Source organism: Sylvia atricapilla, chromosome 3 (assembly GCF_009819655.1).
Source record: "Sylvia atricapilla isolate bSylAtr1 chromosome 3, bSylAtr1.pri, whole genome shotgun sequence".
Classification (NCBI taxonomy): Eukaryota; Metazoa; Chordata; class Aves; order Passeriformes; family Sylviidae; genus Sylvia; species Sylvia atricapilla.
In genome coordinates this window covers 61,332,595-61,357,866 of record NC_089142.1, presented here as the reverse complement: position 1 = coordinate 61,357,866, position 25,272 = coordinate 61,332,595, and the positions used below count along the sequence as shown (strand labels likewise).

Sequence of the window (25,272 nt, the reverse complement as noted above, 5' to 3'; positions counted from 1 at the left end):
TATAAAATCACAGGAATGCTTCCCTGGTGTAAAACTGCATAATTATATGAAATTTGGGTTACATTTGGTTCTCCATGGTCCTGAGATGGAATTGTAATCTGTGATTCTTAACCCCTTGAGCCTGTAGTTAAAGATGTGGATTTCCCAGTCTTGAAAGTAACTCCATTTAAGGCCAAAATGCCTCAAGTAGACATCAAAGAATCACAGAGCAATCTAGACTGAAAATTACTCTGGGGGTCTCTAGTCTGACCTTCTTGCCTAAGCCAGGACAAATTCAAAGATAGATCAGATTGATCATGGCCTTCTCCTGCCAGCTTTTGAAAATCTCCAGGGATGGAAATGCTTGAAATAGCCTTGAAAATCTCAAAAATCATCATGCCACTGCTAATCAATGCCCTGAGATGTCCGATGGAAATACAAAAAGCATAGACATGGAGAGCCATCAGTGTGACTGCAAAGATTAAAAAATCACAGAGCCCAGATGAGGTGCAGATATACTATTTGTCCTGATGCTGTAAGAGAACAATTAATAGAAGTGCCCTGAAACATTTTTCGACTTGCTGCAGTGATGTGATCAGAGGGAATTAACAAATACTGTGTCAGTATTGTATCACTGCCAGCCCACAGCTGGTGTATTTGCTGCTGTTCATGGGTGCTGGGCTCAGTGTATCAGAGATAAACAGGCTTGACATGGAGATACACAGCTTTAAAAAATATAATGTCCCAACCTAGGAGTTTTGACAAATGAGAGTCATAGAAGAAAAAATAAATATCAGACCTAAACTTGAGTTCCACTGATGACATCAATATTTTTTAATAAGGGTTGATAATATTTGTATATAAATATTAACAGAAAAAATGGAGATCCTATCACTCATATCTTCAACCCAAATTATTAAACTTCCTTTTCTGTGTAGCAGCACAGCTTCCTCTTGACTCCTGTTCTGAGTTTGTGGGTTCGGGCACGACTAGAAACTTTCAGTTCTCAAGACCTTAATTTCTCCAACAGTAGTGAAAAAATAGAATTTATTAATCATGGTTTCCAGCAAAATTTACAATGCTGTTTCCCCCTATCACTTCACCTCTGACTCTCAGCAACATTTTCTCTAGGGTGCCTTCCCTCCGTATTCTCCACAAGCTTGTTTTTTCAGTGATACAAGCCTGCTCCTGGGGCCGCATGTTTGCGTTTTGCCACCATGTGCTTTCAGATGGAGTGACTAGAAAGAGTTATGAAGGGGTGATAAAACACCTTAGAGAGTGGAGCACACTGAATTTTAAGCTATCATTCATTACACTGCCAAATGGAAAATCAGTTGTTGGTGACCTTCCTATTTAAGCTCAAAGAGGCCATGCTGCTATCATGCTCCTGCCCCTTCTTACCTATCCCTGCCTTGTACAGGGCTCTCCCACTCCATCTTTTTGCCCCAGGAAGCTCTGCCTTATTTTGCATCTCCCTGTATTGAGGGCAGTTGTTCAACTGCACTGAACTTGCAGAGTAAGAAACAAGATAATCTGCTTCTGTTGCTCCTTCACTCTAGTCTTAGTGTTTGTCCATCTTGAAATAAATTGCCCTTTATCACATCTCTGGGAGGCAGATCAGTATCACTCGTGCTTAATTTGAGATAAACTGCACAGCCCAAAAACTGCTCTGGGTAGAGCCCTTTGGAAAAAGCAGACCCAATGTTGAACACCTTGACTTCAAATCTCTTTATCTCAAGATCATCATCTCTGATGACCTGTGAAGAAGTAGTGGTTGCTCTGCTCTTTCTGACACCAAAGGGCTTCTCAAATGCCATGTCTTCTGGTTTCTGTTGTTCACAAGATGGGTGTGTATCTCTGTATTGTATTGTGTACAGCTCTGCAAAGTTGTGGAATGATACTGTGGTTGCTTTCTCACCGGGTCACCAGCTGTGCTGAAGAAATCTGGTAGGTGAATCACAGGCACAGCTGCACAGGTGCATTTGCTAAATCTTTATGATGGAGAGAGAATTGCATGGCCCAAGACTGTGCAGCAAACATGTGGAAGAACAGAAAAATCCCTAATCTGTGTCGTAAGAGTATCTTCTCTGATCACCTGACTTGGAAACTGCTTGAATTTGGCTTTAATTTTTTTTAATACAATTTTATCATTTTCAGCACAACGTGGGATAGTGAAGGTCCAGTGTTTGAATATGAACTGTTGCATTTGTCGAGGAAGTTGGTGGGAGGTTTGTGGGTTGTAGGAAGGAAGAGTTTTGAGCAGCCGTTGGATCAGTTCTGCAAATAGATTTGTTGGCTGAAGGGCATGTTTTGTTTAGAAAGTGTGAAACTCTTCATAGAAACTTTTTCATATTATTACCTAGCAGAGGAAGCACAGCTCAATGGAGTCAGCTGTGTTTAGAATTTGTGAACCGTTTGTTCAGACTTATGTGCTGACACCTCAGGTTAGAAACAGAAAATAATGTGTTTTCTTCTCCCTTTGCAGAAGAACAGGTAGAACTTGGAATGGGTTTCCCTCAGAAGTGAGATTTCAATTGATATATTTATCACAGTGAATGGTTTAGACTGATTAAAACAATAAAAGTGATGTATTTATAGGAAAAAAACTAGTAGATAGTTAACATTTCTGAATAAGAGAGACAGGAAAACCAATTTTTTACCTAGCATCCACAGAGCTATTTCAGACAGCTACATATATAATAATCAGCTGTCCATATGAGGATTATATCACTTCTCCAAAAGATTGTCCTTTTCCCATGGATCTTTCTTTTCATCATTGTCAGACATTTTATTTAAAATTTGCTCCCTCTTCTGCATTTTTAACTTTCAGGAGGTCCTCTGAAGTTTTCACTCTGTTCTGATGACACATGTGATAAGGACTGACTGCTAACAAAATTCAGAGAAAAATGTAACCAGAACGCCTACCCAAGGTGGGTTTCCTTTTCCTGTAGTCAGAAATTGTCCTCTTGGAAACACATGATAGCCACAGTAATTGTGGTCTGACTCACGTTACCAGAGTAGCATCATGTTCTTATTTGTTCACAGCTCACTCCTGTGATGGCTAAGTGGCCTCACTGTAGTAGAAAGTAATATTCTCTTCTCAGGAGAAGAGACCTGCCTGGGTACTCTGGGAAGCTGAAATTGTCACTTACAGTTTATGAACAAGGAGTGAGTCAAGCTGGGAATAACCAGGTGTGGTGCTGCAGCAAACTGCCTGGTCTCCTGTGATGTATCAGCACCAAAACCAGAACAGTCAGTACAGAAATAAGAACTCCTATTCCCAGATAAAAAACAACACAGATGGGGTTTTTTATCAGCTGTGACACTTTTTCATGCTGTAATTGGATACATTTGATAGCAATATTACAAGAGGAACCATTATGTATAAACCGTCTGTGTGGAACTCCCTACAGTATGGAACTGAGCTATGAAGCAGTAATTCTACTATTAGCTTTTAACAGCAGTATTAGCTTTTTAACATTGAAGTATATATAACCCAAGCAGAATCCCCAAACTATCTGTTTTGACTTTACTGTTACAAGAAATTAGAGATCTAGTTCAAAGGAAAAGGCTGAAGAGACACAATTCCATTACAAAAACCAAAACAAAAAAACCCAAACAAACAAAAAACCGCCAAATTTCTTGGCATTATTATAAATGTGGAATTGTGGACCACAGTCACATCCTACAGAGTGATTCAGTCTCAAAAGCAGCATAGTTTTGAGTGACAACAGGATGCTCTACCTTCCCTGATACTACCTGTCAATGCAGGGTATGCAATCTTGTCATTCGGTTACACGGGTGTGCAAAGAAGATTACAAATCCTATTTCATCAAACTGGATACAGCATAAGGAACTCATGTATATAAGAGTTATATATATTATAAGGAACTCTGAAGAACCAAATGCACACACACAAAAGGAAAAGCCAGCTGTCCATGTTGTAAAGAGGGAAATATGAAATACAAAGTGTGGGCAACAAGGTTGGTGTAATTCCGTCCACTAATATTTTTTCCATGGATGGCAAAAATATGTTTGTACCAGCAAATTTTATATTAGTGTTGCATCTTGTTCCTGGGGTACTCAGGTAGCAATCATGGGAGGAAAATACAGAAGAAAGATCTTACTTAGAGCAGTGGTTCTGTTCTGTGACTGTGTTCAGTGAAGGGCTTTCTTGGGTTATGTTGAGGCAGCTATCACAGTCAGTAACAATTCTCTTGTGCTTCATTGCTAAGTGGCTAGAAATTGTTCTTCCTCAGGTGCAAATTCATTATCTCTTTAGTTTTCACAGTTCCCAGAAATAAGTGCCCTTCAGATAATAGCTTTGAGAAGAGGTCAGACAGGTGAGAAGGCTTCTCCTCCAAGACCTTGCTTGCAGAGGCAGAAAAAGATTTACTGACACTGCTTGTTCTCAGAGAACATGAGCAAATTACTGAAAATATCCCTTACATCATAGTTTGTGCATTGCTTTCATGAGGCACAGGGGCAATGGCTTATTTTGACTCATTATTTTAACCTTAATGTAGCTCCAAATGTCCTTCCATCATAGCTGACAGCCCATATTTCCACACAAGAGATGTGCAGGCCACTTCCTGAAATCCCAAAAATTCAAGGATCTCTGTCCATGGAAGGTTCAACCTGAGGCTTTCCATGGCTACAGATGTGAATTGAGGTCATCACCGGACTTTATGAATTCTGTATTTTTTTTCTTGTAGCTTGGTGGGAATTTCCTTCTCTCATTCTGATTCTCTGTATTTACAGGGACTAAAGGCAGAGCTTGTGGGTGGGACTGAGACTAGACAAGTTTTAATTAAGCTTATTGCAATAATAACCAGTGCAGATAAGATGGAAATTGTGGAAGAATTGGAAGGGGAAAATTGAAACTGGCTGACTGAGAGAAGTGAGTCTAGGGATGGAGAGGAAATTAAATTGGGACTTTGAGAGCAAGTCAAAGGTTGGGGCTTGTTCAATTAAAAGAGAAATAGCTGGATGAGGTCAGGAATAGAGGCTGGGAATGGAGAGGGAATAAAAGTGAGGCAGAGATAAGGGGTCAGAGATGGAGAAGATAAAGGTCTGAGTCAGAGTTTCCTATGATGGGATGGAGCAGAAAGCACCAAACTCTAGAGGGGGGCAAGCATAAGAGCCTATACCTGCTCAAGAAGGCTTCTTTTGAAGGCTTAGATGTTACCTAAAAGAAGGCTTAGATAGTGCCTAAAATCCCAAGTGTTACTGTTTCTCTGGTGTCAGTAAAAATGTAAGCCCTTGATTATAAAGACCTACATTCAAGGTAGATACCTTGAAATGTATCATGTATGTGTAAGGTGGGAGTCTAAGCTTACATCACAGTCAGAGAAAACTTAGAGAAAGGATTATACAACCTAAGTATCTGGAATCGTATCTACTTTTGATGCTTTAGGAAATTCTTATGGTCCTAAGATATCCAAATGATTTGAAGGCACATGTTTTTTCAGACAGCTGTGTTCTACCTGCACTCAGTTCAGTCCCAGGAATCCAGAGAAATGAGACACAGAGAGCCTATGCCTCATTTTCTGCAGACTGTGCAGAAGATGAGGCACAGGCTTACATAAATATAAGCCTTGCATACGTATAAATAAATAGATGTGTCTACATGTGCAATCTTCACCTGAGTATTTGAATCCCTGCAGTTTGGGAAACCTGCAGGCATGATGTTTCTCTCAATCTTCATCAATGTTTGGACATAGAGTTGAGACTATCATATACTTTTCTGTAAGTTGCCATCCTAATTCAAGTGACAGGGTACAAGTCTGCAACTTGCTGGTGCACAACATGGTTAAGGAAGGAAGTATTCCATGAGGATCTCATTTGTTCTTCTATTTTTTCTTTCAAATCCTAGCAAATGAGACATAGCTGTATGTCCAAAACCTGGATGCCTGCTAGGCGAACTGTACTGAGGAATGCCAGAATTAAAATTTTCTCCTTTGCTGCTCAACCTTTTTTCCTTACCAGTGCAGCTGCATCCTGTAGGGAACAACAGAGTGCACCATGTGTTTGAGGACAACCACAGGATGCAAACATAAGGAACTGAATTCAAGCTGCATCTGCAGCCTTAATTCCAGCATTGCCTTACAAGGCAATGGCTTGGATTTTCTGCTTTAATATTGCTTTTTTCCCTCTTCCAGTCCTACCTCCTAACTCATGTTTGGAGTGTCTTCATGAAATTTAATTAGAAAATTCTGTGTATGAAGCAAGTGGTGCAATACTGATAACAGAGGAGCTTGTGGAGAGTGGGAGGCTAACTGTCATCATGCAACTCTTCTACCAAAATCCATCTCCAGTTTTAAATGGGTGTTTGATCTTTCTGGCTGAGGAGTCAAAGGCAGTTTTGGCACAGCACTTGTAAAACAGATAATCCACTTATTGGATATAGAAGTTAAAGAGCCTTATTCTTGGAGTCCAGGATAGTTGGTCTGGATCCTAGAATGCAGTGGGATGGACTGGTTTTCTGAGCCCAAGGAAGATAAGTAAGTGTTAAAGCAAAGTTTTCTACTTCCTGTGTCGTTCTAGGCTTTTGAGGTCTCTTATGTGCCTGTGTAGAAGAAAAATAACTTCTGTGGAGGGATATGACATGAAAATAATGCTGACTAAGCAGTCAGGTCTGAAGGGATGAAGGAAGTCAGAAGCTATCTGTCAATGAGGAGGTAGATATCTTTTGGGGTCTGTTTGCATTCAGATTTTCTTTAATCATGGTGTTCCCTGGACTTGAAGAAATGCAAGAGCAGGATGAAGGGGACTAGGCCTCTCTTCTATACAACTTCTTCACCTTGGCCCTTTTTTGTTAACAATTTGTAGAGCTTCTCTCTCTTCTTTTTCCTCCACCAGTGGAAAGTGGTCTTTTCCAAATGGTCTTTCTTATCTGGGAGCTGGAAGATTTAGACTCATCTATACTGAATATTAAAGCCCAGGTAAGCTTTCTAAGTGGGATTGTCATATATGCCTTGGGACACCTTAGACCTGAAGAGAGACTTTCCTCATCTCTGGTGAAGTGACCGTGCTTGTTCACCCTGGGTTTTCTGGTGTGGGCACAGAACAGGAATCTTCTTGGGAGACTTAGTCTTCTCACTGTCCAAAAAGAATGAGTCACTTAACAAAGAAGGAGCTGTATTGGGTTTTGATTATGTTTCAAGGTTTGTGTTTTCTGTTTTGTGGCTTCTAAATAGATTGCCCAGAGATGTTACAGAGCCTCCATCTGTGGAAATATTCAAAAACTGTCTGGACACAATCCTGGGCAACCTGTTTTATCTGACTCTGCTTGGGCAGTGAGGTTAGACAGGAGGATCTCAAGCCTCACTGGGGTTCTGTGACCCAGGAGATGCAGATTCTAGAAAGTATACACCTTTTGCATCTGAGCCCTCTCATTCAGCTTGCTTGGAAGGAGACTGCCACTGTTCTGGTGGCTGAAAGAAGTGATGTTTTCTCTAGTTGCAGCCTACCAATATGGTCCTTTTCATAATTTCTTCTGTCAGGTCAGATACCCACCTTCCCTTTTCTCTGTGCCGTGGGAACACCTACACCTGGAACCTACACCTGGAAAACATAATTCCTGAGAAGATGGTGTGCCATTTCTAATGTGTTTCACTTTTGGAGCAGCATCACCTCTTTGCAGCTTAGCTGTTAGCAAAGCTGTTATGTGGCAATATAAGTTTTGGCTTTAGTCTTACAAGAAATTAGAGATCTAGTTCTGAGCAAAAGGCTGAAAGGATTTGCAGCCTGAAGCCTCTTACAACAATAGCAGAGACACTGCATTTACTTTGCTTCCTGCTACTCACCTATGCTATGTCACTCAAACAGACCTGTAGAATAGTATAAAAGTAAGTGCAGTACATGTAGGGCCTGGATGTTTTAAAATCAGACAATGGACACTCAAGCAGTCATGCAGAAAAATGTTTTATTGTAGTGAAGTTAAACTGGAGAAAAACATCTCCCTGCTCCTGGTTTCAGGCTATGCTGAGCCACAAAAGCACATTGCACTTCCAGTCATTTTTACAGGTTTATAAGGACACCACCTAGTATTTTGTTTTTTGTCTTTTTTTTTTCAATGAGCTTTAACTATTTAAAGCTGGAATCCAGAATGTCCTTGTAGGAGTTTTTCTTTGTTTTTTCTTGCTTGCTTGCTTTCTTGCTTTCTTGCATGCTTTTTCTTTCTTGCTTTTTCTTTCTTGCTTTTCCTTTCTTGCTTTTACTTTCTTCACCTGTCCAGTTTATTTAGTCTAAAAGCACCTCAGGACACGAGGGTTACTTCATACATTCCCATAATGACCTCATAGGGCTCTAACCCCAGGCTCAGTGTACAATGCTAATGCTGCTTAGTGGTCAGATCATTCTTATCACCAGTGAGCAGGACGATGGAATGGCAGCAGGTACAGGGGTTTATGGAAGAGTGCTGAAGTGGCCTAGATGACAGAATAACTCTTCCCCCATCAGGGTAACTGCCAGCCCACGTTTAATGCAGTAAATCAGCAAAGCACTGCATCAGCCTGGCACATGTACAAACATGAAAAATGGTACAGGGTTTGTGACCAAACAGAAAACAAAAAGAAGGTGAGACAGGTTTTGGACCTGCCAACCTTTTAATTGTCATTTCAGAAAAACAAATACAACACTGTTTATCATCTGCCAACTACTATTCCCACACAACAGGTTATGTACAGCATCCTAACATACATTTTTACACAATGATACAAAGGTCTTCACCAGCAACAACTCTTGTGTTGTCTTGTGACATACCAAGCTGACTGACACTTCAGGAAAAAAAAAAGTTCATGCTGAGCTAGCTTATCCTTTGTCTTTTGAAAGTAAAATCCTACAAATGATCAGTAAGATGTCTATTTTTACAATATTTACTTTGTACAGTGCCAAGAGGAAGGACAGGCTTTTTAAACGTAGGACTCCTTAGCATATTGGATCTGCTCAACCTCAAAAACTGGCTGGCTGCACCTCCGAGCCACATACTCGAGTTTGTTCTTTTGACAGGACTCAGACATGGCTCTCATCCGGTAGACTCCTGGAGTCACAGGTAAATTCACACGGGAGTTCACCCCTACAGTGATGCTGAAGGTTTCAGTTTCCATGTCAGAATCCTTTGTTGCAGAAAGTCTGGCACTGCGTAGATCCCTCAGATCCATATATGCCGTGTCCTGTGCACTGTGGCTGCGTGGATGAGGCAGCAAAACATCCTGTTTTGACACTGCTAATCTCAGAGTTTGAACTGTGAGATTTTGGGAGGGAACTTTAGTGGCCAGGCAGTTTTTAACAGCCTCTTCATAAGAGGGTGGTCTCCCAGGGTTTCTCTGGTCTACCTCTCTAAACACTTCATCAACTGACCTGAGACGGGGCCTTTGCTGATACTCCACAGGCAATAATTTGTCATCATTACAGCTGTCCTCCTGGACAACTCTGCAGGAGAATTGATCTTCTTTCTTTGTGAAACTGTCCCTCTGAAAAAACATGGGTTTTCCAGCCCCCCAACTCTGGTTTCTTATTAGTGTTTTCCTGCGGTTTGCAAAAGAAAATGACATGGAATGTTTTTTGATCTCCCTGCTAGGTGTACTGCAGTCTTCAGTGGCCTTGGTAGAAAAGGACTGAGGCCTGGTTAAAAAGGTTTTTTTTGGACTCAAGGGTGAAACTACTGGGGAGCTGGTGAAAACTGAGCCATCAGAGCTCTCCAGGGAGCAACTGGAGGATGTTTTTGGTAGAGAGTCAGTTGATAATTGTGAAGGTAAGCCTGCAAGACGTTCCTCCAGTGCCTCCATCCATAGCTGTTTCTGCTCAACTGGAAAATTGTCCTCACTTTTGTTTAGCCTTTTTTTCCTTATTGTTTCATCAAGGCAGTTCTGGAAGGACAGGTCTGGCTCTGAGTACCTCCTGTCCATTGTGCTGATGTCCTTTCCGAAGTAAGTTAGTGAGGGGGCAGAGATATTTGTTGAGTATTTTCTGTTTACCGTAGCACTCCTCCCTTTGGCCTGCTCCATCTCAGAGGTACAGGGGCTGCCTTCCACTTCAGGATCTGGGCTGTCATAGGCAGAGTCATTCTGATGAGCTGCACAGAGTTGTTCTGTGGGGAGAAAGCAGATATTGGTTTTCACTGATCAGCTGAGGATGAAAGAAAACTACACAGAGAGAGTTCAGAAGAGGGCTTCAAAAAATCTTGAACCCTCTGTGTTTCTACAGATATATTCACATATCAAATTCAATATTTTGGCCCAGCAGCCTCAGTTGATGACATCCCCAGTCTGTTCTCATACCTGTGGAGCTGTCTGTGTGCTCTGGTGACTCCTCAGTCAAGGCACAGGCAGGAAAGGCCATGTCCTCCTCAAATATTTCTGAGCAGTTGTTTATGAGGAACTCCACCAGCACTGTCACCTGCACACAGAAAACAGCCCATTTCAGTCAAGACATATTGAAGATTCTTTCCTGACCCCGCCTGCTATGTTTGTAGGAAGGACAGCACAGAGCAGGGTGGCTTCTGCCAAAATCCTGCCTTGAGGTCCAAGGGTGAGTCCACCATAAGGCCTTATGCTGCAGACAAATTGATCTACCCCAATACAGACAAAACACCATCAGCCACAGCTTTGGCCTCGCTGCCCGAGGGCCCAGGGGTGACAATGGCCACAGGTGCCCCTTGCTCTCCACATGCAAAGTCTGCAGGAGCTGTGACTTAGGAGGCTGCAGGGCAGCTGCTGCTCTTGCTCAGAGGAGGTGAGATGAGGGGAAGCCTGGCCCATCCCATGGCAGGCTGAGGGACACCTGAGCTGAGGGGTACCCCCAGTGTCCAGGGCTGCTGTTCTGTTCAGCTGCTGCAATGGCAGTGGGATCCCTATGGACTCTAAATTGCCCCAGAGAGCAGTTGCTTGGGGAGTTCAAGGCACCTTGTCATTCATCTCCTTCTGCACTTCCAACGGGAGTGAGCTGTCCATCTCTGGGCTCAGCATATTTGGGCCAATGCAGATGGCCAGGTTGCTGGAGTCCATCCTATTGGTCTCGGCATTTTGGCTGATGTGGTGCAGCAGAGAGAGCAAGAGCTTGAGCAAGACCAGGTTTGGTCTCGGCAGCTTGTCAGCCACCCTGCATGAACACAAACAAAATGTGACATTAATGGATGGTGCAGTGGCCTCTGCTTATTGATTTGAGCAAGTCTCAATGAAACTTAGAGCAACACCACTTCCTCCAGAAAGGGCCATGGGTGTACTTGCTGTATCTTTCAGAAATCCCCATCTGAAGCTGAGTGTGTGGTTAATTATGAGACCTTGAATTACAAGGTCTTGACTGAAAGGCAGCATTGCAGAAGCCCACGCCCTGGAATAGATGGGATGACATCAGGAGATGTCATTGGAGGCTTCCTAATGCCTGTGTTTGTGCTGTGGGGCTTTCAAAGCACTCCCAGTGAGCCCCCACAGCTACTGTTCCTAAAGAGCAAAATACGGTGGTGGTGTCCATGTCCCCAACTTCACCCCCAGTAGATGTGAAGGCGCCGTGTCAGTGTCTGTCCCACAGCACCGTGACTGTGTTAGCTGAGACACTGCAGCCTCTGCCCTCTTCCTGCATTGGTGGTTTCATAAAGCAATCTGAAGTGACTTCAGGAAGTGTTGCTGCTGGAGCCCTCTAGACCAACCCCCATGGGACAATAGCAAGCTGATATAAATGACAAACTTTTACATGAGACTCTTGATTTTGAAAGACATTGGCCTTGCCAGCCGCTCCATTACATTTGCATTGGTTGCAAAATTTCCTGGTTGAAAAACTTACTCTTTCAATTCTTCAATTTTTTCTTGCTTGCTTGGCTTCTCTAGAGCTTGCATCCATTTCTCATAGAGGTCAGCTGAGAGGAGTTTGGAGGGAATATTTCGGAGAAAATCCTGCAAGGCCAAGAGATTTAGATGAAGCTTTGACACTACCCCTCAGCACAGAGAGAGTACTATTGTCACCTGGGTCTCTAAGAGGCAGGTTGACTTGAGCTACCTGACCATCAGCACTGACAGAGCAGTGCAATGCACAAGTGCACTTGCACTTGTGTAGTAATACGATTCAGCTTTCAGTTGCATTTCCTTCACTAAGAAATCTCACTATTGCTCCCTGGGAGAATGCTGAGCAAGAGGACAAAGTGAGTTTCCTCAGGGAATCAGCAGCCCAACAAGTAGGACTGACAATCAGGTGGAAAAGGCCAAACCTCCCCAAGCTTGAAGAATTCAGTCTGGCTTTGTTCTGGCTTTAGCCAAGAGTCCCACCTAAGTCAGCTCGGAGCACTGGATTGGGCCTGTACAGATTAGCAATGTCCTCTTACCAGTGTAGCTCAGAATTACCTTTAAAACCACTGCCAGCAAGTGCACAGATTTGCTTTTCAGATCAACACTCCCGCCTTTGTTTAGGTCCTCCTTCAACTCCTTTCGTGCTTTCTCATTGGCAGCTTTTCTGAATATCCCTTCAGTAGAAGGTCCTTTCATATACAATATGCCTAGGAGATCCTGCAGGGAAAATAATCAGACAGGAATGGAAGAATAGTTACTTGGATGAAGGAAGTTAGCAGGTGAGCATTTCTTTAGAAACAGAAGAAAAAATTATCTAGAGGTACACTGTACTCTGATTAGTTCAGTATCTAGTTCTTGCTCTAAGTACATTACATGGGAAGTAGTTTTTATTTTCCTCTAATCCACCTTCTTTTTGAACTGAAGAATTCCACGAACTTCAGTGGAGTCATCCATGCTTACTTCCAGAAGTAATCAAGGGATGGCTTAAATCTTAGTTCACATCCCCTCTCTCACAAGCCAGGCAAATACTACTTAGTAGAGACAAATGTGTGTCTATTGGGAAAGCTAATTCTATAGAAAAACTTTTACAAGACTACTTTTATCCAGAAGTTATTTTTTAGGTATTTTTTGTGGCAGTCCATAGCTGAACCCTTGTTTTCGTGGAAGTACAGAAATCCTTGGAAGTTTATGCTGCTGAAAGATTTATTTAAATTACTTCTTTAAAATCAGAGATGTTTTTGTGAAGAAGCAGATCTTCCATTCCTGGTCCTGGGTTCTCTACACTCCAAGTTGCTTCCAGTGAAAGTTGGGTGAGCTGGACAAATCCTCAGGCCTTACTCTTCCTACATCTGGGATGAGCCCTGAGCTTTTCAGTGGCATGTGTGTAGGAGAAACACCAAAATCATCTCCTGGGTGATGCAGCAGAAGTACTGGGTATCCTGCCTCACACTAAAGTCAGAGGTACCACAGAATCATAGAATGGTTTGGGCTGAAAGGGACCTCAAAGATAATCTCATTCCAGCCCCCTGTCCTAGGCAGAGACACCTTCCACTAGACCCAGTTGCTCCAAGTCTCATCCAACCTGACCTGGAAGATTTCCAGGGATGGGGTAGACACAGCTTCTCTGGGTGACCTCATTACCCTCACAGCCAAGAACTTCTTCCCAATGCCCAATCTAACCCTGCTCTCTGTCAGTTTGAAGCCATTTCGCCTTTGTCCTGACACTCCAGGCCTTTGTAATCAGTTCCACTATAATGGTACCTCCTTACCTGGATTGGCTGGGGCAGTGTGTCATCTTCCCCACAGATAAGTGCCAGAGGATGGCCAAACAGAGGAATTTTGGCACCCAAGTCTAGCTGTCCTGAGGAATTTCTTTTGGTGAGGCTTCGTCTCAGAGCAAATGACTGCGATATCACCTTCTTTCTTTTCTTTGTTCCATCTGCTGCAAGTAAAACAACAGATCGATTTAAAATTTTAAAAAAACCAAACAGAGTACTATGTGGTCTTTCATCTGTGTGCAGTGCAGAGATGTATGTTGAAACAACTCAAACCAAACCAAGACAAACTGAGAGACAACTAAGGGGTTGCTAGGGAAACAACTGCCTAAACCATAAAACTGTGGCCATCTCTCTAAGGCCACCACCTTTCCTGTTTTGGGTTGGGTGCTTTTTACATTCTAGTCACTGTTTCTTCTTAGAGAGTGGGAACATACAAGGCACAGAAATAAAAACATTTATAGATATTTTTGATACTGCAGTAGTTTTTCTGATAACTTTGAGGCAAATATACCACTTGGGCAGCTGGCAATAACAACAATTTTCACTATGTGGTCTGATTGTGCCCCAGCCTTAGGCAAGAGTAGAAGTAGGGGCTCCAGTTTATCTCTTTCACAGCCTGAAATTAAAACATATGGCTTCAGCTCTGCCAGCTCTGGAGCCAGCTCTAATGACAATGCTCCCAGAGTTAGTGCTTGCCTCCCAGCCACTGGAATGTTATACTTGCTCCAGAGAAGCATCAGAGTAGGTGCTCACTTAGAAATCTCTTAGCATGGGTTTTGTATCTGCTTCATAAAGAGGAGGGTCAGGAATTAGAAGATTATGGTTGTACTGGGGTGCGGTGTGCCTTTTTTTTCCCTTTCCCAAACAGGGAGAGAAGGAACCTTTTGTCAGAAAGCTTTCTAAAGGATTTGCCTTCTGCAAATTTGCAATAGATGTCTTGCCTTCTACTCCAAAATGAAGTTGTCTTACCCACATCAGAAATTCTCAAAACCTCTCTTTGTGACTTAGCATAAGCTCTACCTTGGTAGGTAGGGGTTAAAAAAATTTGAGAAAGTCACCTAACCTTATAGTGTAATATAAAATATTAGCTTCTGATACTCCTGAAAACTGGTCTGACATGATGATCCAAATCTGACCCTGCCCTGTTAATGGTCTACTCTGTGTGGTTTACCCGTGCTGAGGTTTTGCATGGTGAGAAAAAAACAAGTGCTGATGCTGCTGCCAAGAGGGTTTATTTGCTCTGGTGTGCAACAGCTGGTACAGTACTCAGTACTCGCTTGCAGTGCCACACCTCAAAGGTGATGCTTGAGTGAGAAAGGAACACATTTACTTCCCATTGCTCTCAGAGAGCACAATGAAACATGGCTCTGAGGACCACGGAATGGGAATCCAAGACCTCTGGCACCCAGCACTGTCACCTCTGCCACTGAGGAAAGAAAAAATTTGCAGTGAGGCTTAAGCTCTCTCCTAGATGATGACTGTGGCATGCTCTCCAAGAGGGGGAGCAGGCAGTTTCGGGTGGTTTTGCACAAGCTCCAGCTTGCAAGCATTATATAAGAAGGCAGTTCCTCAGTTTGTTTTTGAAACTCACCATTTGAGAGGCAAAGTCTGTCTTCAGTATCTGCTGGGACTGACAGGGGATATTTCTTGGCATCAGCCTGCAAAAAGCATGTTACAGTTACAGAGCTGCCACAGTAGAGAGAGCCACCAGCAAGTCACGGCAGCTCCGCAGAAATCTGGGGAGGCTCTGGGGAACAACCAGACAAGCCCAGCACTTTCTAAACAGGTGCCTCGGCCCAGAACTGACACTGCCTTGCTGCCCAGTAGAGGGATCTGTGGTTAACTCTGCAGCCAACACCCCAGTCGTGCCCAGCAGGTCACAACCCTGTGTTCATTCAACCTGCACTTCTGATCCAGAGAAGCCACAGCTGGACACAGCCTCCTGTGTGTCCTCCCCTGGCACTGGAAATTTCCTCCCAAACTCCTCTGGGGAACCTTGATGACTTAGAAGCCTGCAGGATCCCTGAGCAAAGCCCCTCAAGAGCCAGGGGAATACGCGGACTGCCCTCAGCAATGCCCTGTTCCCTCTGCTCAGTGCAGCACAGCGCTGCTTTTGAAGATCTCTGCCCTCTCCTGGGTGAGGGTAGGCAGCCGTCAGCTACTGGAGGAGCCACCCCTACTTTGCTAAGGTATGTCACACCAGTACCCAAGAAGGATCCAGGAAAATGTAAGGGCTGCTTACCTCTGTCTGGCACTCAATCAGACTCTCCATGTTCCCAGCATTTAGTGTCTTTGTCTAGGCAAGAAAACAAAGACAGTGTGAATAACTAAATACCATGATTTAGCAATCAGAGCTTTTCAAAGTTGCTATGTTGACAGACCTGAAATAATTAAGATACTCACAGTATTACAGCTGCTTAACACTTTCATTAGGAGTTTGATCGGAGGAGCTCTGGACACTCTGGTTTCCTTCAGTCCTTTTGTTTGCCTGTTTGTTGAACAGGGAATGGACAAAGACTTGTAAAACTGCACCCTTCCTGGCTTTCTTCTCTGCAAGTCAATCTAGCATGTGTGATCCTGAACCAGCAAGATCTCCCACATGAGTAAACCATAAAGCCCTTGTCTGGAATGGCATTCAGCCCTGCTGCCCTATCTGCCTCCTGATTAAAACAAAATAAAATCAGCTTTCCATTTTTAATTCATGCAAAAAGTGAGCAACTGGTGACAGCTACATATGGTCATTAATCTGCACACCCGAGGCTGAGCAACCCAGTGAGCTCTGCCCATGAGCTATGCTTAGCAGTGGGTGCACCTCTCCCCCATATATATTTTTGTACATCTCTGTGCAGCTGTATCTGAAGCTCTCCACTGATTTCAACCACGACGCCACAGATTTTTTCAAAGGTCGTACTTACCCAAGAAATGAGTCCAGCCAGAGCTCCTTCACCTCCCGTGAGCTGCAGAGGAAAGGAGAAACAGCATCACTCTCCACTGCTACTAATCCTTTGGACAGAGACAGGCGACTAAACAGTGTGTACCACGTGTACTGCCTTATATATGCAGAAGAGGCAGGTGGAAATTCACAGGCAGGAAGAAGCATCATGGGGCAGGACCAAGACACTACCAAATTTCTGGCTTCCTCTTTCCTTTTAGAGGAGCTGCTTCTTGGGTTTTCCCCCCCTTAAAGAAAACAAAGAAGCTCTGGTAGCTGTTATGGATGGAAAAGATGAGACACTTGCCAGGTAAAGGTTCCAGCTATCATCACCAGCATGAGTTGAGCTGTGCAGAGGGGGCTGCAGTGTGGGCAGCTTCTCTTTACCATTAAAGGGCAGTGGGTACAGTCTGTCCTTTGACTGCTCAGAGACATTAGATTTGGCAGTTTAAAGACGCACTGCCAAATCAAGTTGCACTAAGAACAGTGAAAACAACGGGGAGGTGGAATAGACACGATTCAGAGAAATGTTTCTTTATAATATTTTAAAAGCTAATTGCAACAGCTTACTGTCTGCAAGCAGATGTAGACACACATTTTGTCAGTACTAAGTAGTTTTTGAGCATCTAGGTACTGAACATCTATAGTGGTGTTATGTAGTAATTTAGAAATATATGACAATATGTAATTAAAAAGCCATGCTTAAAATAAATCTTAGTAAGTTACATTTGTGGGCATATATTAAAATTTGATTCAACTGAAAAGATAAAAAAATCTTGGAAAAATCTATCTCTGCATGACCTGTATCATTCTATGACTGACTGCCCCCTGACTTGGGCATATCAGGAATACAGCACTCACTCTACCAGGCCATTATGAAAATTCCTTAAGGTTTGATGTTAAATACATTTTATTATTTCTATTGATTTATTAACTGAGGCAAATTACAACCTTGTTCTGAGTGTCAGTCTGCTGATCTTTTGAAAAGGAAGAGTTAAGGCTGAGAGTCAGGAATTCCTAGTCACAGCTGGGAATCCTTCAGTAGTGGATTTAGGTGGAAAGCACGCTTGTGAAACTGTGGCCTTTCTGCTGCTTCCCTCCTGGATGCTCCATTTAACATGAGCAGAGGATGGGGCTGTCTTAGCACAGGGCTTTGCAGATGCACGTAATGGCTACATCCGCTGCTGAATTCACCCTCAAAGCCATTCTCTGTGTAACCACATCAGACCCAGCCTGTATAGTACTGACCCTGTTTCATGCAGGACAGAAAGGTGGTCTCTGTTTGACTCTGGCAGAATTCCAAAGCGCAGAATTCACTTCTGGTTTGATTGAGATGTGTTCAGAAGAGCAAATGGAAACTTGCTCTGCTTTTGTGGAAGTAGTTGCTATAGATCACCTTTTAAGTCCTCCTGAGGCCCATCATTTCCCTGCTCCTGTAGTGGCACTGGTCTGGTGACTTGTTTAGGGCTGAAACTTACAGCAGTCTTGAACAATTAGTCTGCAGCTCTGTGCATTTACCGCATTTGATCTTTTACTCACTTCTCTTACACTTCTCTTACACTTACATTTGATCTTTTAATTTTGTTAATTATCAGTCCCATGACATTTGTAATTTCCCAACTAAATTCCATGAGCTGCTGCACATGCTTGCAGAAATATTGTCATCCTACATCACTTTCTCCTCAGAATTTCTTTTGAGGCTCCTTGGCAGCTGCAGCACCCCTGCTGATAGTCTCAGTGGGATTCCTCAACAAGAAGCATCTATTTTTCATTACATCTGTTAAATATATATCCAAACATACCTGTCTGTTAAGTATCTCAGAGAGGACCTGTGCAATTCAATTCTGCCTTGCCCTCACTTCCAGCACTCTGCACAGATGTATTTCTGAGCTCAGTCTATTTCATGATTAAGACACAGGGTTTGATCTGGAAAATGAGTGACTTGTGAAGAAAATGTGAGTTTAGTGGCTGGCAATTAGCCAGGCCAGAAGCTTAGATTACAGTTCTGGCACTGGCTGTACACAGGGCATTGTGCTTTGAGTTTCCCAGGAGAGGATCCAGTAATGGGTGGTGTATTGATAGCACATCATCACCAGACTGTCCATTGGCACACACTGTTGTATCTCTGTCTAGTTAGTTCTCATCCTTTAACAGTTGTGGGGTTATAATGGCTATTGTATGTGGAAGGTGCCCATATAGACCTGCCTGCCCATATGAAAAACAATTTTATTTTTTTACCCTCCTGATAACATTCTTTATTTAATAGCTCTTTTATGGTGTGTACCACAAACACTTAAATCATGCCAAAATTACTTTAAAGCAGCCTATTTTACTAGAAATAAGCAGGCATCCTAAAATGCTATGGTTTGGCAGAGTAATTGTTGGCAACGCAGAGGGAATCTTGGCTGTTTTTGTGAAAAGCAGTAAGCAAGCACATGCTGATTCCTGCCAAACACCACAGAGCTGTGTGCAGGCTTCTAGGGTCAGAAGAGCTGCTGTCACACCTACCAGCCAGAGCAGCTTCAAAGCCTCCCCATCAGCATGGAAAACGTAACAGAGATGAAGTGTCCAAAGCCAGTCTCCACCCTGAATATTAACAGAAAAGGCCTGTCATATGAGATGTTTACAAGTTATGTTCCCTTGTATGAACAACTTGTCTCCCTGAGAAGGCTGATTCCATCTCTACCTCCCAGTTCTGCTTTGCAGGCTTGAAACCTTTGCTATGGTCCTCCCTCAGTTTGGTACAGATCTTACAACATGATGCATCAGAACAATGTGTTTGTTGTACCACAGCCACTGCCCAGGGCAAGGAGAACAGATGGCAAGTGGCTTGGGTACACCTGGAACTGTTTGCAGTCTATGTGTTTCTCCCAGTCCATCCCTGACTAAGTGAATGCACAGTCCTTCAAAGGCACTGGATGTTACACAAAGATTACGGCTTGGGAGAGGCAGTGGATCTGCGAGGGTTTTATAAGATTAGCCTTTGTAGAAGTTTTTCCCTTGCTGGGCACTAGGCTGCTTCCCTTAGTTCTGCTGAAGTATTTTACATTCACTGTAATGAAAGCAGGAGCAGGGAGGTCCTGCAGAGCAGCAAAGCCTGGGTGGATCCAGCCCTCTTACACTGTCGAGATGTGAAGCATTTTCCTTAGAAGCCAGAACATCAGTTTGATGCCTCAGCTTCCCCTGGTACCAGCCAGCTCCTTTCCCCTCCTAGACCATGGCTGCTTTTGTGATCCATTCCCAAACCCTTTGCCCAACCAGTGTTTGGAGAGAGGGCTTATATAGCGCTTGCTGCAAATATGGACCAAATGATGATTTTTTCCCCTTTGTGTGAGCTCCAGTCAGGCTAGGCATTTTCTGCTCTTTTCTTCTCTTACACTTACACTGTGGCTCTGTGAAGGACTCTAGGCCATAGCAATGAAAGAGCAACATCAGTTGGCATTAGAAAAAGTCAGGAGTTGGCAGTGTAAAAAAAGAACAAAAGAATAAATCTGCTGTGACTGGAGAGGGTCTGTTTCCTTCTCTCCTTATCAAACCACAAATGGGAAAACCCCAGCCACAGCTCACTTTTATTCATTTCTATTACTTTTGCAAATGTTTGACACCATTGCTTTTAGGAAGGAGGGAGTGTGTGAATGAATCCTGAAACTCGCCTTTGCCCTGTTATCATCCCAGCAAGGAGGCAGCAGGAGCATAGCTGCGAGAAGGGTATGGCAGAATGTGCCTGGAGCAGCGATCCTTTCCAGCCCATATAGAGCAGAAAGAGCCTTCATCAGTGCCTTTGTGGAAAAGGGATTGGATTCCAGTTTTGTCTTCACTGCCACAGCTGCAGCCTCCCCAGGGAACAATAGGAACGTTTACCAAAATAAGGAAAGCAGCTGTGCCAAACTTAGAAAGCTGTTTGGTTGGTTTTATTGGAAGGGACGGCTCTGTACAATTTGTTCATGGACTCAAAGGACAAGGTGGCAAGTGGGTACCTGGAAACATGCCACATTTATAGATACCTTCTGAAGGGAGCTCTGATTTCCTACCACTCTCTGGAGTGTGTTGTGGGATACATAGGCATGGGTCAGGGTTTGATCACAGAAAAGAGGCCAGGCAGACTTTTGATCAGACTACTCCCTATTTTCTACCTGTAACAACTCAGAACAAGAACCGTCAACCCAGCTGGTGCCAAACTCCTACAGGTTTAGTCAGGTAGAGTCTGGGCTCATGCTAAACCTGCCTTTGGAAAGTGAAACACACTCAGTTTTTCCCAGCTCTGTTCAGCTGATTTCTATCATGAATTAGATATCAAGGTTAGATTGCAGTATGGGTTAGATTGCACCACCCTTCTACACACTGTTACTATTGCACACGAAAAAGTCACAAATCAAAAATAACACTATAAATACAGCACAAGGGGCATTCTGTGCCCTTCCCGTGACACCATTTCAGTTGCATTTGCTTTGCAGTTTGTTTATTCTTTCATGGGTGCTTCCTCCAAGTCTAAGTTTCAGCTCTAAAGATTTTTACTCATCCTCAGGTAACTGGGTCCACTGAATGCTTTTTCAGTTGTGCAGAGCAGGTGCGTATGGGCCATTTTCCCAAAGAGTCTGTGCCCCTGTTTGGCTGTGTCTGCATTCAGCTCGCTATTGTATCTCTGTGGCACTTGGGAATTACTCATTCCTTGGGTTCCCTGAGGTGACCAGCACAAAGTAATCAGGGAACTGAAATTGACTGACGTTTGTGGCTGAGCAGATGCAGATCTAAACTTTTTGCTTATTTACACAAAAATAGTAGAGAAATGTGTAATTCAGTCTGAAATCTGTTCTTTTCAAGAACAAGCAATATTGAAAAGTGATATGCTTACTTTTTTTGTTACTCTACCAGGTTTTTCACTTCATTTCCTTCTTTATGTTCTTCATTTGCAAATCAGAAGCTGAGTTGGGAATTTTTGCCAAGCTCATTTGACGTCAGGGGCAGATTATGCTTCTTACCAAATACAGAGAGATGTAAATCTTAATTTTGCTTTTCAGGATTAACACAAATGTTTTCTTTGAGATTTTTTTTCTATATAGGCTCATATTTCTCTTGTTTCTGCATCTTCTGTTTTGCTTTGAATTTCAGCATCAAAATTATCTCAGATCTCAAAATGTGAATCAGGGGGAAAAAATTAACCTGGATTTGACATTAAATTCTAACTTGCGTATGATTTTCAGGCATAAGTCATCTCACTTTCACATAAAATATGATCTTGTAGACTGGCACTGGCCTAGGAGCCAGTCTGGAATAAGACCCAGAAAACCTGGCCCAAGTGTAATTTGGGGTTTCATAGTAGTTGTGTCCCATTGATACAAAAACCAGAAAAGAAAGGCAGGCTTGGGAATGCAAGACCTTACCACTGCCCTGGTAGCATGGGAGCTGCTCCAGGCATTGCAAGTGCCATGAACAGAGCTGTTACCATAGATGCCCAGGAGAAACAACCAGAAGTCGTTGGATTTTGCCCATCATTTCTCTCCAGCTGGCTTCCTCCAAGCCCCAGGGGTTTGATGGGAACATCTCCAAATTCTTTATCATTGTTTTGCCCTTGTGAGTTTTTCATTCCTGTGCTGTACCTGCTTCCTAAATACAACTGCCAGTAACCAAGTCCTCAACACCATTAATTTGACCAAGAATAGGAGCTTTTATGACCACACATCTAGATTCCATTCTCCAGGCAAAAAGTGTCAGGCAAAGCAAGTCTTTCCAGGGACAACTCTGCTAACCACAGCTGAACTCCCCTGAGCACATTTGACCTCATGCTTCAAGAGGGTTATTTGTTGTCATGCTGTCCTTGTGCATGCCATCCACACACTGCAAAATAAAATGTTCTGTGAAGTTTTGGCTACCCATCAAAATCAAGATGATAAATTCGAAACAAACATATCCATATTAGCTGGTGATTGCCATATTGTTGCTACTAGCAACAGCTGCCCTGTTAGTGTTTTATATAAACACTACACTTCTTCTCTCCCGTTTTAAAGCATGACTACCTTATGAGGATTTCTGAAAGCAAATGCTTCTCATGGCACGGGCTCTGCCTCCTGCTGCAAGGCATCACGAGGTCCCTGGGAGGAAGGGACATGCAGAGAGTGGAGGCGCCCAGAGGGCAGGCCAGGATGGACTCGGGCACCAGCTCTGACCAACACAATGGGAGGGCAATGAAGGCTGCCACGCCCAGAGCCAGGGCAGCCAGGCCCTCACCTTCACATTTGCAAAAGCACGGTGACACTTCCAGGCCAGGAAAAAGGGAGAAATTCCCACCCTGCAGGGCAAGCAGGAGCTGAGATCTCCCCCTTGTGAGACTGGAGTCAGAGGAAGAAAAAATGCTTTTGAGTTTGAGTTCAGCTATTTGACCCATTGCTGGAGAGGGCTCAGCCTGAAGGCCAGGCTGTTCCCTTCAGGCCTGCATTCCTGCAAAGTTGGCCATTAATTTATGCTGTTCACATGCAAATCAGGTGCTCTTATGGTGCCTTTACTTATTCCAGTGTGGATGCCTGCTCTCGACCCTGCATTTGCTTTCAGTCCTACAGTCCTTCAGAGAGATAACACTAAGGAGTATGTAGAGAAGGTACCCTGCATGCCACAATGTTCATTTCCCTGTTCAGTGATGGTGCAGGCTTGAAAAGAAGAATTTGTTCTCCTTTTCCACTTCCTTGTACAGATTTGTTTGTGCTTTGTACGAGCTTTGTTTGAACTTTACCTTTTCTCTCACTTACCAGAGTATGTTTCTTTGGGATTTTTTTTCCTCTGAAAAGAGTATCTATGTGCCTTCTTAGAGACTCAAACTGTTGTATTCAGAAATAGCGTGAAAGTTTGTGAGGGGAGGATATATCTTTAACTAGGCCAACTGGTACAGGTACAAAACCCATCCTCAGGTCTGGAAAGAAATGTCTGTCTTCACTCTCAGGACAAGTTAAGAAGAAATGCTCTGAATTTTACTAGATCCATTGATCAGTTATACAGTTACTTAAGATAAGATTAGATTAGATACCCCAGAAGTACCTCAAGAGAAGGGTCTTTTCAAAGAGAGATGGAATCCTCTTTCCTTTAGGCACTATAAGATCTGAAATGTTAAGCCAAAAGATGTACAGTTCAGCAACTGCTGTAACATTTGTGTAAACCAAAGACCATATTTGCTACAGAGTCTTAGTTCTGCTTGTGCAACACTGTGAACCAATCTTTTCTTATGTAACTTAATTGAACTTAGTATTCAGAGAACAAACAGGAGCATTCATTATCCTGTAAGTAATGCCAAACCGAGGATGATGATACATCAGGGGGTCCTTCTTCCATTTAGTATGTAACAGGGCAAAGTGGCTGTTATTGCATTTTACAAAAATCTCCAGAGTTTATCTTTCATATTTAATCTCCTGGAATTATTACAGCTCTAAGTTAATCACCTCCAATGCTATACTCAACAAAACAACATTTAAAGATACAACATACCATAGTAATTGACACCTGTCTGGGCTATTTTAGGAGAGCTGGATTGCTGGAAGAGGAGTTTGAGAGGCCTTTCTTATGTCCCAGTGGTTGTTGCTCTTCCCTGTAACATTTCTATCTGCCTCCAAAACCAAATATTCCCACTCTTTGGAAGAGAATATGCAGCAATGTAAACCTGTCATAACTGTGAGACTGACATGAATAAACAATGCAGATAATATTTTCATTCTGGCCTTAAAGGAACAGTCCTAATAAACGTCACAAGCATGGAAAAAGTCATTACTTTAACAATTGAACACGCTTACTCAGCACTCAGTAATCAACCCATAAATGTAAACAGGCTACAACACAGTAATCCCCCTATTAGGGAATTTTCAGACTAAGCAAAGATTGCAATGGTGTCTTTGTGTTGGGATTTTGTGGGTGAAATCTGGGAGATGCTTCAATTTGCCCTTTGATTTTCCATGCAACATCTGAAAGATAGCCTGCTTTCTTTCTGCTTCAGTTTCTTATTAATAATGTGCTGAAAATAAAAGCACTGCATAAGGTGCTTTGATTTGTTTTGGTGAAAGCTGGTACCTACAGGACAACACCATAAAGAGTTTGGCAGCTGTTGCCTCTCCTGCCTCCTGTGCGCTACACAGCAAAGAAAAGACATTAATTGTAGCCCTCCTGGCAAAACTTTTACAAATGAAACCATGTTTTGAAGTGCATTACCCATGAGAAAAATACATTCTTTTTCTGGGCATTATTTCTGTTCCTCTAAGGTCTTTGCAGTTCTACTTGCCACATCAGAATGCAGCAGTCACCTTCTCGCCATGTCACATACATACTTATTTTAAGCATGCAGCTTATCATCAGGATAATGTATGAAAATGTGACAACATGTGATCATGTGACAATGAAATAAACATTCAATGAAATAAACATTCAATATCATGACTGAACCAGCCATTTTATCTAGATTGTGTTATTAGAAACATTTCTGAGAATGAGCTCCCCTCCCTTTGCCTGGCCTCTGGCAGGGATCAAAGGGATCCCTTTGCCAGGCCTCTGGCCTGGCAAGGGATCTGATATGAGGACTCCAGCATGGTCACAGCAGAGGCTGTGCTTTAATCATCAGGCTGATAGTGGGAAATTGTGTCACCTGATGTCTACATGCTCCATGAGGAGTTGCTTCCTTCTATGTGAGCTTGGGAAGAGCTGCATGCCACTGAAGTAATAGCAACTACTCTGTGTCTTCAAGCTCCCAGGAAGGTCCTTGCCTTGTATATTCAACATAAAGGAAGTGCTGAAGGTAAGAGGTAGCAGCCAATTTCATAAACTTTGTATT

At 43.0% G+C, this 25,272-nt stretch overlaps 2 protein-coding genes across 2 annotated transcripts in view; both read right to left on the bottom strand.

Annotated features, from left to right (window-relative positions):
* TMEM181 (transmembrane protein 181) overlaps positions 1–25,272 on the bottom strand; it is a 282,632-nt gene that overhangs the window by 83,129 nt on the left and 174,231 nt on the right. The window lies entirely within an intron of this gene.
* TAGAP (T cell activation RhoGTPase activating protein) lies at positions 7,893–16,554 on the bottom strand. The gene is made up of 10 exons (XM_066315543.1): positions 16,456–16,554; positions 15,944–16,028; positions 15,783–15,836; positions 15,132–15,198; positions 13,532–13,704; positions 12,318–12,479; positions 11,764–11,873; positions 10,887–11,082; positions 10,263–10,380; positions 7,893–10,072 (listed from the first exon to the last, which is right to left on the bottom strand). Exons 2-10 carry the CDS (start codon positions 15,968–15,970, stop codon positions 8,895–8,897), a joined length of 2,085 nt encoding a protein of 694 aa, XP_066171640.1. The 5' UTR covers positions 15,971–16,028; positions 16,456–16,554; the 3' UTR covers positions 7,893–8,894.

What these genes read in the sequence shown, in the direction of transcription:
- TAGAP (XM_066315543.1), bottom strand. Translation starts at nt 15,970, where the DNA reads ATGAAAGTGTTAAGCAGCTGTAATACT. An exon ending in AAAATTGAAGAATTGAAAGA is followed by an intron (nt 11,083 to 11,763) that starts GTAAGTTTTTCA and finishes GTGTTCATGCAG; the next exon opens with GGTGGCTGACAAGCTGCCGA. An exon ending in AGAAGGAGATGAATGACAAG is followed by an intron (nt 10,381 to 10,886) that starts GTGCCTTGAACT and finishes TTCTGTGTGCAG; the next exon opens with GTGACAGTGCTGGTGGAGTT.